Raw genomic sequence first — 20,062 nt, forward strand, 5'->3', positions numbered from 1 at the left:
CCTGGGTTAAGCCCTGCTCTGAGCTCAGGGCTGATCCTGCTCTGAGCTGGAGACTGTCCCAGGCTAGGTCCTGCCAGCCTGAGGGAGCCAGAGATGGCAGAAGTTACCTCAGCTTGGGAAGTAAACCTTGTTGCTAGGGAAAGCTGGGTGACAGCGTTTGAGTTTCACTTGTGGTGCTTCAAAAGCTCTGTAAGTTCTCAGTGCTGTAGCCGATGCGCTGGGGAAAGTTTAACCCTTTTTTGGAAAGAAGAGGATTAAAACACCCAGTGGTGTTTGGAGTTGTTCGTAGCTAGAAGCTGGGGAATCCCGTTCCCTCAGAAAACTGTAATTTTCATCAATCTGATGTGATATACAGGTGTGTGTTGTCTTAAACACACACTGCTTACAAACGGGTGCAGAAGTATTAAATTTATTTAGAGTAGGTTATTACATGAACCTCGGCAAACTGACAAATTAATCAGTGAGCTATGAAGGGTGATCTAAATTCTGGTCTGGCAGAAATATTGTACAAAAGCCTGCTCTACCACATTACAAGTAACACTTTACTTGTCACGCTTGTTCTTACATAGCAAATTATGAAGGGCTGTTACCATGAGGTTAGCTAACTAAGCCTGATACGCCACCACTCTAATAGCTGTGTTTCATCACTCCCCAACAGACATTAGTCCTTTGGAGATCCGTCCTCTCTCGCTCTCGTTTCTTCAAGTCCCCCAAGAACCACCAGACAAGGAGCTGCTGATGCTGTAGCTGACTCCCAGTTGTGTGTGTGCTACTGCTCGGCCAGCCAGTACACACATATCTGCTGGGCAGGCAGCGACCATATTGCAACACCAGTCTGGGTGGTGCTGGGTTTCCTTCAGCCGTAGTGCTAATTTGGATGCATCTCTTCAGCCTGCAAAACTCTATAAACCTAGAACCTCAATGTTTCTGTCTAGTTTTACAGAATTTGTTGATGATGGCAGAATTTAGGGAGGGTGTGGCATTTGGGAGGGGATGTACAGGTACCCTGGAACTGTTCAAACCTTGTTTCCTTATGAAACTGGTTAAAAATTGCAGTTAGAATTTGAAGATTTGTAACTGTTTGGGTAAGGCCATCCTGTAATTGTGCAAAACATTTCCATTCTTTAAAGCAACTTTCATCATCAGTATGTAAGGAATTACAATCTCGGTCCTTCCCTCCTCCCATGCTTCTCAGAGGAAGCCAGGACACACCAACTTTTGTTGTTTGGGTTCATACATTTGATGTGTTTGGTCCCGCATGTGCCTTAAATCAAAAAGAAGAGGATGTTCAGAAGTTGGCACCTTTTCCTTTAGTGGTCATTTTATTATTTCTCTATCAGGTGTCCCTCACCCAGCAACGATGAAGTGACTTCAGCCTCTGCACAGAGCACACTGTCCAGAAGAGCTAAAAGCTTTAGAATAACTGTAAGTAATTTACCTAGGCTGACTAAAACCTTTCTGCCAGAATCAGATTAGAGCTGCTGGTGTATTTTTGTAGATTTGCAATTGCATTATACCATTACCTCAACTGAAGCATCAAGCTCAAAGGCGATGACTTCAACCTTGCATCTCTAGGCTTTTCCATGTTGTGTTAGACATTGGTTAAGGTTATGCTTTTTTCTGAAGATTAAAGAAATGCTGTGATCCAGAAGCTTTTAAGCATTTGATTAACTTCTGAAAGAGACTTAAACACATATGAAAAAAGGTTCAGGTTTCTAGGATGGAAGGGTCTGATGGTTTCCTGTTGATTTTTCTTAAACTGTTAAATTAATGCTCCTCTTCTCCCTGCTTCAAATTTCTCTTCAGAATCAAATTGTGTTGATTACTGGAACCCTTGATTTGCTCACTTGCTCTAAGACTTTGAACTCCAATGACTCTTACAGACACCTGCTATCAATCCAACTGTATTTGGTCTTTACTAGCCCTGTTAAAAGCAGAAAATATCAGAAGCAGAGAAAGTATTTGTATTAATCCTAGCTTTACGGCAAAATAGCGTGCAATTTAAAATGGCACATGCTGCTGAAAGCAAGCTCAAACTGTAACCAAGGCTGGCCATTGTTGCTGTCTGGCACAGAGGGAAATGTTATTTCCAGTTTCCATATTCACAGGTTTCCTTTCACTGTATTGTCCTTTCCTGTTTGTGGGAGAAGAGCCATGAAGAACCGTTCCTCATCTCCCCCTTTGCACGTCCATGTGGATGAAAACACCCCTGTCCATGTCCATATTAAAAAGGGTCAGAAAACCACACCTGCAAAGTGCCAGGTAGGAGTGTGTAGCTTGGTAAGGGCTTTGTAGCTTTCTAAGGGCTACAAAGAGAAAGGTGAATGGTCCTAGAAGCACCACAACATCTTCAAGGTCTGTTTTATTGTTGTATTAGAACTGTAAAACTTGGAATTCATATTCAATGGTGAATTTTCAGTAACACATTTTCTATGTTTAAGGTGATTTAAGTATGATGTAGAATATACAGTTACTTTTCATGTTCAACTGTGTGATTGTAAGAAGTGTTGCTACCAATGTGGTATGGTTTGTGGGATTTTTATTTTTTTTCCTTTTGTTTCCTGGATTTGTGTCCTGATAATGGTTTTTCTTTGGCTTCATCCCTATTTTTGTAGGAAAGGTAATATCTAGGCATTTCAAATACCATCTTGATTCTATTAAAATAAATGTGCTTAGAAAAAAAGAGTCTGGATTCAAACAATCTGGCATTAAGCACCTTCTCAGTCTGCTGAGCTATGCAGCAAAGAATCTCTCTGTAGCCTTATCCACAGTAGGGAGAAGGCAATACTGAAGCTGAGTTTCTAGCTATCTCATGTCCTCTTTTGTAGTTGGATGTTTATGTAAACTTGTTCTCAAAAGGTGAGACTTCCTTATGTACAGACATCCTGTTCTAAGTCCCCTATTAATTCTGTATTTGCTGTTGGCAAATATCATAATGGGGTAGGGGCTGACAGTGAAATCAATGACTCCTATTAGTTAATTGCCTGTAGGGAATATTTAGAACATCTGGTTTTTCTTTAAGGTTAGGATTGTGCAAAAGCACTTTAGCTTTCCTTCAGTTAGAGCACCTCAAGTTCAATACAAACAAATGCAAATCTATTAGTTGACTGCAAAGCAGGGAAAACACTTCAGGGGCTTTTCATAACCAATCGCACCGCACTGGTCTTTTTTCTCTGGTAATGCTGTTACAGCTGCTCTTTTGTGAGATGAATCTGAAATGGAGAAGGGGTCTCCCAGGTTGTTCCTTCTTCACGTGGATGGGTTGTATTGTGTATCTCCGTACAGAGGAGACTTCCTTCCCCCCGTGCCCCAATCTCCTACCCCTGGCCTGCTGAGTAAGGCTCTCATCATGTCACAAGTGCAGGTATCCCAGTGATAGAACAGAGCTGCTATGTGATAGACAAGAATGTGCTCTGTGTAGCCATACCGTCAACTGAATGTGCAATAACCTTTACTTCTGGCTGGTGTTAGCCTCGTCTGATGGCTGCTGGCTCATCTTATCTGATGTATCATGTGAAACACTATGACATTTTGGTATGAATATTCTTTCATTTGGTTTTGCAGCACTGTACATATCTTTACTAAAAATTGTAAATGGTTGTTTAAAAGTCTGTGACTCGTTTTGTTTTCTCTTTCTTTAGCAAAAGCACAAACAGAAAACAAAAAGGGATACTGTGAACATGTGCCGAGCTGTCCGGGTGAAAACTAAGGCCCCCTGGATACCCCCAGGCAAAACATCTGTGCGGGAGTCTACTGGCAAATGGGAGGTATGGCTAATTCTGCTCTTTAAAACAACGTTTCAGATTTATCTGAGGTTGAAGAGAGCAGTTGTGTAGTGAGGGAGCTGAGCTGATCTGAAAGAAGGCTACTGTCACCTACCATCTGTTTTAAGTGTCTTCTATAAATCTTTTTCACTTTTTCATATAGAAAAAATGGAAATTAATTAGCAGCCTATGGCCGTATCATGCCTTTCTGCCTCTAGAATCCAGACAAATATCTTTTTTTGTTGTAGTTTTACTAGGCCCCTTCAAGATCTCATTTGGAGTCACTGCGAGGGGCTGCTGTTCTTAGTCTCTTCTGAAGCATGGAGCATTTGTCTAGTGTTGTGTAATATTTTCTTTCTCATAGGTTGATAATTTTGCCTTTTGTATACCTGGCACTTCCTAGATGAGAATTTGAACTTTCATTATTTTTTCTTCTTTTTGTGTTCTGATCTGTCTGCACTCTTGACCTTTCCCTGATGGAAATGAAAGAGCTGTTTACACATGTTTTTTTCCTTACTAGCCTTATTGCAATGATGTGACCTGGTCTCTGTTTTTTGCCGAGTTAGGGTTAGAATACTATTTATAACTTTACACAAAAAAAAAAAATTATGCCCTTTATTTTCTACCAGGGACCGACTCACCGCCTAGAAATTACACCTCCAGATTCAGAAAAAATGCTGTCGGTATTGCGCCTGAGTGGCCTCTCTACAGATGAGGAGGATGCTGTTTACTGCAAAATGAACGAATATGAAAAGAAGATAGATAGCCTGATGAATGTGGTGGGAACACTGAAGAATGAGGTGAGGAGACGGTGTAAAGACCTGCTGACTTGAGCTTTGTAGCTGATTGTTTGGCAAGAGGAGGCTGGAGTCAAGTCTTGGTGCAATGGAATACTACCCAGGCCATTGGTAGCTCGCTTAAAAAAAAAAAAAAATTCCATCTGAGTTGTTTAGAGGAGTTGAGCTATCCTAGTGAGAAATTCACTAAGCCCTACTATGAAACATTCTAAAATATTACCCATTTAATAAGGTATTGCTATGCTTCAGTTTCCAAATAATCTCGCTTCTATCTAAGCCTAAGATCTGAAAACTGGTAATTCCGGAAAGTGAAAAATACAGTAAGTTGATGTTTATTGTCAAAGAATCCACTTTCTCAACAAGATTGTTTCTTCTGATTCTGTTTCAAAATGTACAACCCAGTGATGTTGTTTTCCAGATAAATAGCCTCTTATGTACTTGACACCACTTAAAAAATGAGTAGGAGATGTTCCCAGATTTCACAAGATGCATTATGGTGGGAGCAAACTGCATTTTTAGCTTTGAGTTAGCACTGAGGGTAGCAAATGTTGTATTCTTACTACTTTACTCAAAACTACATGAAGTTCAAATCAGTGAACAAGAATAGGATTTGAGTCAAGTAGATTCTTATATTAAGCATTTTCCATTTTATTTATGCTCCAAAATTTAATGGAATTACTTGCATGATTGTGAAACAAAAATCCATTTTGATATTTTTAATAAGTTAATTGAATCTAAATGTTTGGTAGTATCACTTAAATTAATCCATGGTGTAAGATCAGATTAATTTTGTTAGCTTTGATTCTGTGCAAGCCAGGGAATCTCCAGTGACTTTTTTTATGCAAAAAGAAACAAGCCTGGTACAGTAGTTCAGCCCCCCTCTATGTTCTCTCTTCTTTCATGTCTTCAACTGTTTGTAGTGCTGTTAACTGCCAAATAGGATGCACGTGTCATTCATGAGGAGCAGTAGGCAACTTCTGAGCCCCATTCAGCTCTTGAGTAGTCTGTGCACAACTCTAGTCACGCTGCCAGCAGTGACACTGAGCTGCCACAGAACATTCCGGGTAATCCAAAATGGGTAGATGGAAACAAAATGCCAGGGACTATTTAGGTTGATTTCAGCCAGTTCCCTGGATCTCAGAAAGCAATAGTGGAGCAATGGGAGCCATCTCCAGCACATGAACTGTTACCAGAGCTCTTTGCTGGCATGTTTGGGATCTGTCTCATGGCTGATGACAATTTTTGGTATGTGACGGAGCCAGGATGCTTGTGTCTCCCAGTGTTTGTAGGACGGGACGCATTTCCAGGCAATAAGTGAATTATGCCCTTTGAACACAGGAACAGCCTGAAAGTATTTAGAAAAAAAAAAAGCATGGTCCTTTGTTGTTTGGTGCAGTTGAATAACTGGTTCACTGGTTTGAGGTGTGGATTCTGTGTATCACTTTAAAAACACCTGGTTTGTCTTAAGTTCTGTTTAAATATTTTCATCAGGCCAAGCTGCAGAAAAAGGAGGAACAGCAGCAAATGACAAAGCGTCTCCTTGAGGAGCAGAAAGAAGAACTGCATGAGGTCACACAAGAGCTGGTAGAAACAGAACATGAGAATACACTGCTCAGACGCAATATTGAGCGCATAAAGGAAGAGAAAGATCTGACTGTGTAAGAAAGCTTCAGTTCTCCATTGTTGCTGCAAGTAGTGATATTTAGAGGGCACCTACCTCCTTTATTGCTAACATTATTTGGGGTTGTGGTCTGTACCCTGGGTTGCAGTGCTGCTGAAGATCTGATGTTCTTGGATTTTTTTGTCATATCCTAAAAAGGGAACTTCAGATGGCAATAGCTGCAGAGAAGGGCTCTAGCACGATTACTGGAATGAAAAAAAACTACTCTGAGAGGAACCTGAGAGCAGTTGGCTTGTGTGGCCTACTGGAGGGTCATCCTAGCTCTGCAATTAATATTTTGAAGGTTAAGAGATACCGTTTCAATTGTGATGATATTGGCAGAACAATAAATGAATAAACATGGAACTGAAAACTAGAGGAGAATTTTTGGCCTTTGTGAAAATCATACTGAGACAAGAGTGACAGCCCCTAACAGGACTGAATCTTTTTTTTTTTTTTTAAGTGACCCTGAAGGTCTCCAAGTCTGACGTTTTTGCATCTGCTTTGTATCTAAAGAATTAGGGAACTTTGTGTCTCCAGGAGGACAATAGTGTTTTAAGAGAGTAAGGTATTTTTTTTTTTCCCTTAAGAAAGATCACATGGAAGTTAATACTGCATATTCCTTTTTTAGAAAACTTTGTGAATACTTCTGGGATTACAAGTCCTGGCTAAAAACTTTGAGCTTGGTGTGCTTTCCTGTTTCATGTTCAGCCATTTGGAGTCTTATTTCTGGTGTGGCTTAAGTGCCCAGGAAAAGCACAGCATTGTGTTTTGGGTTTAGTAGTGTGTGCAGGCTTTGGTATAAGCCTGATTTGTCCCCTCTAAATTCCTGTTTCATAGCTGTGGTCCTAGCAAGCTCCTGGTGTCTACTTACTGGCTTCTATCAGAACAACTTTCACACTGAAAGAGGGTAAATCTTAAGTAGTGTTTGTTTAGAGCTTTTATCCTCTGATTTTTTTGTAAGTTTTAACCCAATCAACTGTATATCAATAGTGGCTGGTACCGCTGTCAAAGCTTCTTGTTTCTCTTATGGCTGAAATCTCATTGCAGGCTACAGAAAAAGTACTTGCAGCATGAGAAGGAGTGTTTGATGTCCAAGCTGAGTGAGGCAGAAAGGGATGGAGCCGCAGCAGCCAGGCAGATCCATGCCCTGAAAAATACAATTGGGAGACTCAACATTGTAGGTGTTGTCGTTTTTTGTTCTGGTCTTTACTACATTGTCCTGTTATATGGCTGTCTTTAAAAATGTTATGTTACAGTTGCTGATCCAGAAAAATTTAAGGAAAAGTGGAGGGATTTAATGTGCTTAAGGTGTTTGCTAGTTTTGTTTGGAAGTGGGGTATTCAGTTGCAGCATCCAGTCACCTTCTGCACACATGGTGCTGACTATTGCACTGCTCATGCTTGTATCAGCTTCATACATTAATTCCCTAAGAACAAATATTTTCTTGTTTGTTTGTTTTACCTCTAGGAGAAACACATGAGCAGCTCAGATATTAACACACTGACAAGACAAAAAGAGCTTCTGCTCCAGAAATTGGGCACCTTTGAAGAAACCAACCGGACACTACGAGAACTTCTCAGAGAGCAGCATAACCGGGAGGTGAGCAGTGCTATGTGCTTGAACTTGGCTGATTCCAGGAGGCTATGTTGTCTTGCAGACTGAAATGGAACTTGAGTTTGAGAGCTTTTAAGTCTTTTTTTCCCAGCTGTGCTGTTGACCCTGTGTCATAAAGGATGGATAGGGTTGGGTTTGTTTTATCCCTACCTACTTCATAGAGTAGGACTGACTTTTCTGCTGTGAGGTTGTTAGAGCATCTAAGTTTGACTGTATTAAAAGGTGTAGGCACCATTGTGTTGCCAACTCTTTCTGATCTGGATACAACTGTATCTGCTGATCATACTAGTGTGAAATGTTACTGCTACAGTTGCATTGGCTGAAGTCTGAGGACTAGATGTGGCCTTAGCTAATGGGAGCCTAAGGATATTCAGAAATTTATTTTTGTAGGCTGTAAGAGCGGTAACAGAGGAATTGTAAACAAATCTGTACTGCTTGTACAGAACAATTCCATATTGCTTGTAAGAGCAATACAGAAATGAAATTGCTCTTCTTCCTATAGTTTATATTCCATTTGAGCAAAAGAAGGCTGATGGTAACAGTTCTTTCAGCCACCAGTGCAACTGGATAAAAGGACTGAGTTTGTCCACATGACTTTCCCTGAGTAGTGGGAGAGTTCGGAAAGATCTTAAATTGCCATCATGCTTTTTATTATCATCTTTGACTAAGAAGTGGAAAAGCTTTCTGAGATGGGTGATGGTATGTGAAATATCCAGAAGCATCAAATTTGCTAAATATCTTCTGAGAACTGCTGCTGCAAATGGGAGGAAATGGTTGATTTGCTCAGTTCCATTTAATGAATCTGTATAAAACTGCCTTTTTAGTTAACAATTTTTCTCACTCATTTCTTTTGTAGAAGGATGCTCAGAAGATACTAGAGCGGCAAGGAGAGCTGCTGAAAAGGCTGGCTGACTCAGATGCAGAGAAAGTGGTAAGCAAACCACAATCTCTCTTCCTCCCCACGCCACTCCCCGATAAAACAGAGATCTAAAATGACAGGCTCTTCTTTGTCTTGTATTCAGCTATCAAGTCTTACCTAATGCCTTTTAGACCAATAAAAAAATATTTTGGCTTTTGCAGTAATCAGAGCCACTACATTGCTCCTGTGGTTAACAACCTACATTTCAAAGTGGATAGATTTTCGTAGCCTTTGAAATATGGAGGCTTAGAATGGGGATAGTACAGCCGAGACCTACATGTAAAAGGACTATTAGGATTTACAGTATTCAGCTATAAAGGAGAACTTAAACCTGTTCTTAATATGTTTAAGGACAAATGATTTTGCTTACCTTTTCTGATGGTACTGAATATACAAAGCAAGAATTGTACTATATGTTTCTTTAAAAAGATGACTCTGGGGGTGGGAGAGAAAGAAATATCTACTGCCAAAGTAGGGCTGATGGTCAGGATAGAATTTTTCAGTTTGGAAATCATCTTATTGTTTCTCTATGTTTATCATGTTATCCTTAGAGATAGAAAAGCACAAAGAGGGTAAGCTTTCTGTATCTGCTTCTGTCACTGAATGAGTGAGTGACCTGGTGCCAGTTTTTGTTCATTTCCTTATCTGTAAACTGAGAAAAGAGTTCTTACATTGCCAGAACTTAGAAAACTTGCTGTGAGACACAGGTAATGCCCTTTTTTGTCTGTGGAGTATATAGTCCTGTCAGGTCCTTGTTTTTGACTGGGTATCCTATGCCCAGTTACACAAGTGTATGTGTATCCCTTTTGCTTTCTACTTGAGGAGAATGCAGCCTGTTTTTTCAGGGCTGAGGATGCTGTTGTTGTGGATACCAGACACAGAGTGCCATGGATCAGAGGGTCAAGGGAGGGAGGCAGTACTCCTCCTTCCCTCCACTGCCAGCCTAAATGTGTTTGTCACTTAACATCTGGGTGGTGTTTGTTATCCCAGCAACTTCAGATGAGGCTTCAGGAGAAAGAAGAAGAAGTGGACGATCTTACCATTCAGATACAGGCAGAAAAGGTAGTTTTCTTTTTCTGTTTTCCCCTCCCTGCTCCACCTTCCAGTTCTGTAGAACCACAGATAGTCCAAAATATGGGTTTATATTTGCAGACGATTATTTCTTAAGGGATGAGATGAGTGGCTTGCTTACAAAACTAGAGAGACAGCTAACAGTTCCCACACAGTTGTGGATTCCATATTCTCCTAATAGGACATCCGTCGCAAGGATGATTAGGTAGTATTCTCTTTGCTTGGGCTCATCCCTGAATTGCATTTCTGTTTAAGGTCCTGTTGGTTCCTGATGTTGAATTTCAGTCTGTTCCTCTGTTCAGGAAGTAAAAAGGGAATTTAGTGGAAGAGATCAGACATGAAGGATGTTTTGCTCTAGAACAAGTCTTTCAGGCCAGTCATTCACATCTAATGTAAAATAAATGACTACTCATTTGTTCCCCATTTTTTTGGAGAAGAGCTGTGAGAGTCCATCTGACGAAAGCGGAGGTGGCTGGAGATCATTCAGTGAAGAAATCTGAGACTGTTACATATTATAAAGTGTTCCTTCTGTTAGCTTGTTGAGGAAAAAGGTGTGTGTCTTGTTGCTTCTTATTTAGGACCAGGCAAAGACAGCATGTGAATTCTCCAAATCTATGGAGGCTGTGAGAGGCCATTTACAAGGGCAGTTGCGAAACAAAGAAGCTGAGAACAACCGTCTGACTATACAGATACGGGTATGTTTTCCGTAGTCCCTGGGGTTGTCTCTTCGTTTACTGTCATGAGCTGAATTGACTGACAAGGGAAGTAGTACTCACCAACTATTCTTCGACTGTGTCTGGGAGACTGGAATATTGGCTGGTGATGTTTATACCACTAACACACAGCATACTTTTCAAATGAAGTAAGAAAAGAAAAATATTTTCACTTTTGACACATGAAGCAAAATCATAGCCTTAAGGTCTATCTGCATTAATTAGATATTTTTTTAAAGTTAATTACTACATAATTATTTAAAAGATGGCTTTGGTTTAGACAAGCATGAAGACAGATCGTAAATTATTCAATTTGCTTCCTGGGAAAAATGCTGTGCCATGAGTTCCTGTATTTGATCACACTCGTGCATGCTTTCTACAGTATTAATGAGAAAGAGAAAGTTCTCCTGGTTTATCTTGTTCAAAGTGTTATGTTTAACGTATCTTTTGATGTTGCAATGATGTTATGATGGACATATGTGTGTTAATGGTTTAGAGGAGCTTTAATTCTGTTAAGGTGTATAGCTGCATAAAACAACGCTACTATATGCAAGCATTTCAATTAATAAAGAGAATGTTCTTGGGTAGATCAAAAGACTGGTAGACCGGTATTTGTCTTGGTCAGGAAAGGAAATCAGTATTCTAGAGAGCAGCTTATAAAGGAAGAAGGAGAGACTCTTGAAAGTAAAGGAAGGCATGTCAGCACAACATGTCTTTCAGCATTCGAACAGGATTGTGTAGGTGAAACCTGGTTGCAGGTACCTCCAGGCTGAAGGTTGGGGTGTTTACACCCAGCTCTCTTCACTGTTTCTAGGAAATTAGTTGCTGCTTTGGGTATGTAGGTATAAGGGCATTGTTCCATATGGTGTGTTTTCTTCCCCCCTGCAGAATCTGGAGCGCAGTGAAGCTCAGCATAAGGCAGAGGTGGAACATACCATGGAACAGCTTAAAGAACTAAAGCAGAAGGCAGATCGTGATAAAGAGGCACTGAAGAAAGCCATCCGCGCACAGAAAGAGCGGGCAGAGCGGAGTGAGGAGTATGTAGAACAATTGACTGTCCAGCTAGCAGAAAAGGTACCTGATAATACCAGAGGAGAGACCTCATTTCAGATCATGCATCTAAATCTTTGACTTCTGGTAGCAGCTCTGGGAAAAGTCTCTGCTTTCAACTAATGAGATTTATTTCTGTATTGATGCCTTGGCCCATTTATGCTAAGTTTAGAACAAATCCAGTTTTCTCAGCTGTCACTATATTCGCAAATATAGACCTTAACTTAGGACATGCAATAACTAGCAGATCTGATTTTTTGCCTGGTTCTTTAGAACCATCTGTGGGTTGATAAAAGCCAATAAAATAATGCCTTGTGATTTTGGCTTAAAACTGAATGGAGTAGGTTGCTAATCAAGAAACTAGTCAGAGCAGAAAAATACAAAGACTTAGGCTTACTGGAATTTCCTGTTGAAAAATGACTGAAGGATATCAAGAAAAAGTAGAAAAGTTAGGACTCGGACAAATCAGAAGGAAACATGGATTTTACAGTACTTGATTATTTTTTTTTTCTCTCCCTTGTTTTTAGAATTCTAGAGACCAGAACCACTAGTAGAATCTTAGCCATGCTTTGTATTTCCGGTAGTTCATCTACCTTCAGAGAGGATTCTTCTTTCGCTGCTGTTATGTCTGTTGGCTGACAGTAGTGTTGGAGAACACATCTCTGAAGGATCAGCAAGAATAAAAACAAATGCTTGTCCTCAATATTTTAGAAGTCTTAGTGAAGTCTCTGCACATATCGTGCTTACCTCTATCAGCATCTCTGCATATTGTCTGCATATCCCATATCTAGTGCCATTTTTGTCACCCTTGCTCTTTTCCTCATGTACTTCTTCTGTTTGATAGGACAGTTATGTTGCTGAGGCTCTGTCTACTGTGGAGTCCTGGAGGAGTCGCTACAACAAAGCAGTAAAGGACAAGAGTGACCTCGAACTGGAAATTTTTACACTGAACAGGTTAAAATAAAATTAGTGCGGGGAAACAAGCATGAGTGGGGATCAGTTCTAAGTTCAAGGATAATTTAATTGAATAATAGCATTAAATTGAATAATTTAATTGGATTGTTTGTGAATATCCAAGCAAAACCAGCACTGCCTAAGGGCTAGAGCAGAGTTTGGAGAGACTGAGAGAGAGATGTGGCTTCTGCTGACTTGCCACAGCAAAGGCAGACTTTCTAAGGGTTTGCTGACCATTAAAAAACTCTGTTCCTTTGCCATTTTGTAATGCTTTGAAAGAATTAAGGTTATTTTTCTTCTGAGATCCATTTAAGTAAATTGAACAGAAGAGATTAGAAGAGATAGGCAGTATAGTTTGTGCCGGTTTTGTTGTGAAGGTAAATAAATGTGTTGGTATCACTGCAGTACAGTTGTTGCTGGAGAAAAAAAAATAGGTAGGTATGAGACGAGAGAGGTACCTCTTTATCCTGGGTATATTGGAGGCAATGCATTTAAACTCCAGGGGAGCAATTCAAGTTAATTTCCAGCAGCTAAGAAAATTGAGGTAGTAGAACAGTATAACAGGTAGGTGTGTGTACATGACTGGAGGAGGAAAACGAAAGTATAGGGAAAAGCCATGTTTCTGAAGCTAATATTCAAGGGTTAGGAGTCCTATTCTTTCTCATCACTTAAGAATTAATTTTCTTTCTGTATGGCAGCCGTGTTGCAAACTTGCTGGAACAGCAGACAACCATGGAGGACAAGATGCGGGAGGATAGAGAAGCTTTGGTGGATAAATTGCATCGACAGACTACAGAGACCACTTCTTACAAAATGGAGAATGAAAGACTAAAGGTCGATGATTCTAGGGGTTCCAAGCTGAAATGCTAGTTAAAAAAAGGATAGATTATAACAAATCGCTTGGCCTCTGAGGACAGAGTTGAATTGCACCCATTGCTCCCATTTAGTTTCAAACCAGTTTCGCCATAACCTGAGTATGATAGGGCAAGTGTGCTGGGAAGAGACATAAAGAAAGTATACATTCTGGGAGGACAGGGTTTCTTCCATGTTTTGGCTAGGAGTATCTCCAATCCAAGTACTGTTTCTTCCGACTAGGATCTTACGTCTTTTCCTTACATCTTCATGCTACTGGCCAGAGAACAAATAATTGTAGCTCATGCAAAGAGAATAGTAATCGCTGGAATAAAACAGAAGGCTAGTGTATTTCTCCTGTAATCTCTTACTGGTGGTCTTGCAGGTGACCTACATAATTTTCTTCCTGGAAAGCTAGGCATTGATCCAGATAAGGAGTGGCCCTAATCCAAGTAGCACAGCTCATTCAGGCAAATGGATAGTTTGCACATCCATCCTCAACCTCTGTACTCTGCTGATGTAAATTTGGCAATCCACTGAAGTCTGGAAAAAGTTTTGCCAATTTACACTGACAAAAGTATTTTTTTCTTGGTCTAGACAATGTTAGACAGCTAGCGTGGCAGTTACTTCCAAGCACTCAATGGAAGGTGTTTTCTGTTTTCAGGCTAGTGTGGTCCCAATGGAGGAAAAGCTGAACCAAGCGCAGATGGAAGTGCAGCAGCTCAAGAGCTCTGTCAGGAACTACGAAGGGTTGATTGAAACCTACAAGTCACAGGTAGGCATCTTATCAAAACCTTCAGCCCTTGCACAAAGAAATTTTCTTTTGTCACTGTTGTGGCTTATTCTGTAACACCTTAACCCTTTGTTTGCTCTTGGAGGATGTTGCGGTTTCATATGGTTTTGATCCTTTTGTCTCCATTAGCCTGACTTTTTCTCAATGGCAGCATCCAGACTGCCATGTGCTGTATGCCAAAGTGTGAAAGACTTGCCTTCCTCACTACATGCTGATAACTTGGTCATTAGGAAGAGCTGACTCCCACAGCAGAGATCTTGATTAATAGAAAACAAAAGGCTGGTTTTAATTATTTCAGTTTTTCCTGCTCCTTTTCAAAAGGTAAAGGAAAATAGTGAGATGCTTTCTTCTGCCTGTTAGTGTGGCAAGTACTTGGCTGCTTTTGGAGGAGGGATTTTGGATGTTGTGGTAGCAGGAAGATAAGGTAAAAAGGGAGAACATTTTGTGGAAAGCTCAAATTATCTAGGTGGCAGAAGCAGAAAGTGAACTTCCAAATATAGTTCTGGGGTGGTGATTAGTGTGGCAAGAAACTTGTTGCTGATCCTTGAGCAGTTTTAGTTACTTCAAAGCATTGCACGTTTGTTGAAAATTGTATATAACAGGTAAAGTATGTGGGGTTTTTTGGAATGCCCAGGTGTTGAAGACCCAAATAGAAGCAGATGATGTGGCAGCAAAACTGGAGAAGTATGATAAAGAGAACAAGACACTAAAGGATGAAATGAACAAGGAGATTGAACTGGTAACTATTCATCTAAAGATTGATATGTTGTAGACATTCATGGATCTTATGTTCTGAATGTAGTGAAAAATGGCTGTGAATAAGAAAGAAAAGGCTTATCTTGAGTTTGCTTTTTCCATTATTTTTTCCCCAGACTTGTTAATTCAGCAAAATTTATTGAACATTTAGCAGCTTCTTTTTGACTATATGATGTTCGTTTTAATTGCTTAGTGTGTCCTTTGCTGCAGAAATAGTGGTTTAGAACAGTGGACTAGGTAGGTTACACCGTTGTCTGATGTGGAGCAGCTGTCCTCAAAAAAGAGCTTGTACTTCTCATAAAATTGAAGCCCAGGATCCAAATTACTCGCTCATTCTCAACTCCATCCATAGGGAATACCAAATCCTAGAGAAAGCCTTTTGGAGTAGGAGAAGACCTTAGACTTTGAGCTCCAGCACTGGCCAAATATCTACACAGTGTCATCATGGTTGCAGACTAAAAGCCTCACTGAAGTTGAGAAATCTTTTTGTCTTGACCTTATGAACATTTGAAAGTTCTTCATGTTCTCATCTTGGATTATAGGCATGTAAGCAGTTCCAGAGCCGGCTTGCTGAACTGGAAAAGCTGCCTGAGATCCTAAAGATCACAGAAACACGTCTAGCAGAATGTCAGGACCAGCTTCAGAGTTATGAGAAGAAGAACGTGGACCTGTCTGTCATGATTGCAGATCTTCGTCAGCGGGTAAGGGACTGGCAGAAACTACCTGCAGCACGGCAATCTGCAAGTCTGAGACCAAGATGAATTTCTAATCACAGGAAGGTTCAAACTTTGTCTCTGTTCTCATCTCTTTTTGAAACAATTAAACGTGCACTGCAAAGTAAAAGTGTGTGCCATGTCTTTGTGCAAGAAGTTAGCGGCGTAGCTAGTAGCATGCCTTACTATTTGAAAGTTTCTCATCCCTTGGTGCAGAACCTTATTGGGACTTGAATAGCACCAATGACAACACTTGCTAATGCCAACACTCACATCTATTACTTCCATCATCTTGTTAGCTTTCCCTCCTGTGGTTTTCTGCTGATAGTACTGTCCCAACCTTGTTTTCTCACCCTGATTTCAGGTTGTTTTCCCAGTCCCTGTTTTTTAATCCCAGGAGGACTGTGTAGGTGTTGCAGGACAATTACAGACAGGCATGACTTCTGCAACCATGCCTCAAGACACAGCAAATGGTCTTGCAGTCTCACTGCTTTACTCTGATTGGCTTGGAATTACAAACCTTCCTGGTATTTCAGGCTCTGATGCTGTCATGTGTATGTCTGCTTTTAATGTGTGTGCTTTGCTGTGCTTACAGGTGGCTGCTCTGCATGCAGGCATTAACAGACCTGGCTTTTCGTTTGCAGTACGGAAGGATTTTCTCATACCTTTCCAAACATTAACTGGAAGAACCAGCAAAATGGATGTTTAGTGCGTTGCTTTTCTATCCATGGTTCCTTTTCTGGGGCTCTCCAGAAATTATAAATTGAGCATGTTTCCTTGTGGAGAGCTGCATACATTTTAGGTGGTTGATCGTCTGTGTGTGTAGTGACTACTCTGTAAAGTAATTGCATACTGTAATTTTTAGATTGAGCTTCAGGGGAACAAAATGGAGATGACAAGAGAGAGGTATCAATCTGCCCAGGAGGAGAAAAAGCAGCTCACCTTGAAGGTGGAGGAGCTAGAAAGGTTAGAAGTATTAGGCTCTCTTGTTCTCTTGACCTCCCATTTCCATCCTTTTCCCATTGTTTTTTTCAGGGGATTGAAACAGCTTCGGTTTTGTTCCAGTCCCCCACGTGGCTCCAGGATTCTGTGCATTTGCTTATGCCGAAAGGTTCTCTAATCAGTAGCTGTCCACTGGAGAGAGAATTACATGTTTTTGCAGCACTTGTTACGAATGTTGTTAGAAAGGATGATCGCTTACAGAGCAGATAAACCAGCTCCTTGTCCAATCTAGTGTGACAATTTTGAGGTTACTACATATTACAGTATTTTTACCCATGTTTATAAATTCCTTTTGGTGACAATGTCTGGGAAAATGCAGGTATGTGGGTAGTCTGTATGTCCTTCAATCTTTGAATTTTTTATTTGAGAAATGGAGAAGTGTTTCTTGGGGCTCTCACTTTTCAAGGGGGAATAGAATCTCTTCCCAGACTAGTCAGGACCTGACAAAAAGATAGACTGAAACACACTCCATTTAAAATGAATAGGTTTCCTTCCCTTATTGTCTTAACCTAGAAAACTAGAGACAACGAACACCCAGAACATAGAATTCCTTCAGGTCATAGCAAAACGTGAGGAGTCAATCCACCAGTGTCAGCTGCGGTTAGAGGAGAAGACCCGTGAATGTAGCTCTTTGGCACGTCAGTTGGAGATGGCCATTGAGGATGCCAAAAGACAAGTAAGTAATTTCTTGTGTGTTTGAATTCTCCCAAAACTACCCAGACTGTAAAAGGGGAACAGTGAGAATGCTGGAAATGTCTCCTCAGCCTATGACCAAATTCATTAAAATCATCATGTTCAGTGAAAGACAAATAATAAAATGTGCTGGTACTGTTTGTCAGCACTTAAACCATTGAAAAACTGAACTCCGCACTCCAGTTTGCAACAAAAGGGAGGAAAGCCCAAGACTGAGTTGCTGCTTATGTGTGAGAATGTGTCCAAATAAATTTTATAGGGCTTTTGTGGGCAATGGGGTGGGGAAAAATCATTCTTCCATAGACAACCCTTTAACAAAGTTGTTGTTCTGTTGTTACACGTAGGTGGAACAAACTCGAGAACGAGCAACGTCTAGGGAGAGGGCAGCCCAGTCCAAGATACTGGATTTGGAGACCCAGCTGAGTAGGAACAAAACAGAGCTGAACCAGTTGCGTCAGAGCAAAGATGATGTGAGTGACTTACAAGGGATACTCTTGCTGTGCTGGTGGTGTCCTGGCACCAACTGGAGTCCATAAACCAAGGTCCTATGGATATGCTGCAAGAGTCATGCAGAGCTGTGTCTGAATGTGACATGCTGTTGTGTGTGTCCATGACAGATGTGTGATATGACATGGCTGTTATGTCACTGATTCAGGAGATCACTCCTTTGCTTCCTACTTACAGCAACAATCTGAACGAACTTGCTCTAAACTTACGTGTGTGTAAGAAAAGAATCAGATCTTTCTTACGTTCAAATGAGATTTGCACCAGATATCGTGGACAGATTTCAACTTCATTTACTGTGCTTGGTCATCTGAGAGAGAATGCAATTTCTCTTCTAGAGGAAAAGATTTCTTCTAGAAGAAGGAAGGGGAGTCTTTCATAATGCCCTGCTAGTTTACTTGAGTTTTACTTGGAATTGGGTTCGCACATGGATGAGGTCAAGTTGCTTTTCAGAAAAGAGTGTGTTTAATTCCCCATAACTATAGCTAATCAGTGTTAAAAGCCCAACTGATTAGCTGCGTTGTCTCCTGTTTTTATCAGTGGGTTGCTGAATGGAGTTGGAAATGAGCAGAACAAATTATAGATATCATAGCACCATCTATGGTAATGTCATCTACTGCTGTGCTAATTCTTGCTATCCTCAGCGCTTTTGGGGAACAGCTTAAGTTTAATGTGAATAGGATGAATGTTGCTGTCTTTCAGCCTGTGTTTTGTGCTTCTTTATGTAGGCAGAGCGTCGGTATGAAAGTCGCCTACAGGATTTAAAGGATCGGTTGGAGCAGTCGGAGAGCACCAACCGCAGCATGCAAAACTACGTCCAGTTCCTCAAGTCTTCCTATGCCAATGTTTTTGGAGAAAGTGCCTTGCTGGGCTCCCCCATCCGCTCTCGTTCTTCTCCATGAGGACAATGGTCTCCTTGCACCTCTGCTTTTAAGCACAAAAGGAGCCCTGTTTCAAAGCCATATGTTATTTAGAAAATAGGTTGGCATTTCAGGGTCACTGTCAGGAGTCGTTTTCCTCTTTTCCTTGCCGCACGAGACAATAAAATGATGGTGGCATATGTCCTAAGTGTAGGATATCAGCAATACCGGTTTGGTGTTGGAGGTTGGCATTACACCCTAAACTGTGCCTCAAAACCAGATGGTTTTGCATATGATTGAGAAGGTCCTTTTCCATCCTGTAAGGTCCTGATGGTTTCAGTTCTTAAAACATGTCAGTAGTTTGTTGAGTATGTTAATTTTTATAAGAGCTCTTTTCCTTTTCTTGCTTCCTTTTTAATTTTGTTTCTGTGTTGGGGAGGTAGTGTGGGGTTTTTTGTTTGTGGGTTTTTTTATTATTTTTTTTTTTAAAACTATTGGACATTGTATTGATACATTGGATGATAGGATGGTGGGAGAGGGTCCACCCACCAGAAGTGTGAAGCTGAAAATAACGTAAGTGCCTGGGCTCTACATTTACAAGAGATTCTCTCCTGAACAACAGCAGTGTTTGTAAACAGTTTTATACCTTTATACCAGAAATAATGATTTGGGGGTTTTTGGTTTTCTTTTTTTTTTTAACTTGATTCTTATATATTCCCTGGTCCTCGTGTTTTTTTTGAGTGTGATGCTAACGTTACTTTGATTTTCTGATCCTGATTATCCCCAGGACTGAGCCAAAACCATCTGAATTCAAGGGAAAGATTGAGGTTTAACCTCAGTGGCGCTTCAGTTGGGTATGAATGCCATGTGAGTTCAGGGTGTGCATGAAATACTGACTTGGTCTTAAAGCCAATTAAAGAGCAGCTACGAATACTCAACTTCTTCATCGAACTAGCCTGCACCTTCCCTGGAAAATCAGGTCTTCGGTGTGTTGAGTCCGTAAAACTCATGCCCTCTGTAATGCCCTATTCTTCCAGTAAATGGTTCTTATGGGGCCAAAAAATAAACATTGAATTTATTATCTATTTTGTATCCTATTTATGTGCAATGTGGTCAGTGGAGAGTATTTGTCGTAAAGGTTTTCTAAGTTAATCGGTTTTTGAGAGCTCTGTAATTGCGTGTGTGTTTAACACTTCACAAATCCTGAAGGTGCTGTGGTAAAACAAACAATAAACTTCATTTTAATTGGTTATGTTGGGGATTTCCTCTTCATTGTCCTGTATCTAGGGTCTTCTGGCCCTTATTTTGGACAAACGAACACATCCTAGGGCTGTTGCCCCGTCC

At 40.6% G+C, this 20,062-nt stretch overlaps 1 protein-coding gene across 4 annotated transcripts; it reads left to right on the forward strand.

Annotated features, from left to right (window-relative positions):
- Nucleotides 1-1,339: 1,339 nt before the first annotated feature.
- On the forward strand, nucleotides 1,340-19,145 carry ODF2 (outer dense fiber of sperm tails 2). Of its 4 annotated transcripts, XM_009709659.1 has the most exons (20): nucleotides 1,340-1,425; nucleotides 2,109-2,262; nucleotides 3,642-3,767; nucleotides 4,394-4,564; nucleotides 6,053-6,219; nucleotides 7,272-7,401; nucleotides 7,692-7,823; nucleotides 8,695-8,769; nucleotides 9,748-9,819; nucleotides 10,407-10,523; nucleotides 11,430-11,615; nucleotides 12,436-12,545; nucleotides 13,244-13,379; nucleotides 14,062-14,172; nucleotides 14,825-14,929; nucleotides 15,489-15,647; nucleotides 16,525-16,625; nucleotides 17,175-17,337; nucleotides 17,699-17,824; nucleotides 18,587-19,145. In XM_009709659.1, the coding sequence occupies exons 2-20, from the start codon at nucleotides 2,155-2,157 to the stop codon at nucleotides 18,758-18,760; spliced, it is 2,469 nt and encodes an 822-aa protein (XP_009707961.1). In that variant the 5' UTR covers nucleotides 1,340-1,425; nucleotides 2,109-2,154; the 3' UTR covers nucleotides 18,761-19,145. The 4 variants fall into 4 exon arrangements, with proteins under 4 accessions (XP_009707961.1, XP_009707962.1, XP_009707963.1 ...); XM_009709660.1 differs by lacking the exon at nucleotides 1,340-1,425 and having other exon boundaries at nucleotides 2,115-2,262; nucleotides 8,698-8,769; nucleotides 18,587-18,916; XM_009709661.1 differs by lacking the exon at nucleotides 1,340-1,425 and having other exon boundaries at nucleotides 2,155-2,262; nucleotides 3,642-3,710; nucleotides 8,698-8,769; nucleotides 18,587-18,916.
- The last annotated feature ends 917 nt before the right edge of the window (nucleotides 19,146-20,062 follow it).

Source organism: Cariama cristata, unplaced genomic scaffold (assembly GCF_000690535.1).
Source record: "Cariama cristata isolate BGI_N322 unplaced genomic scaffold, ASM69053v1 scaffold38901, whole genome shotgun sequence".
Lineage (NCBI taxonomy): Eukaryota > Metazoa > Chordata > Aves > Cariamiformes > Cariamidae > Cariama > Cariama cristata.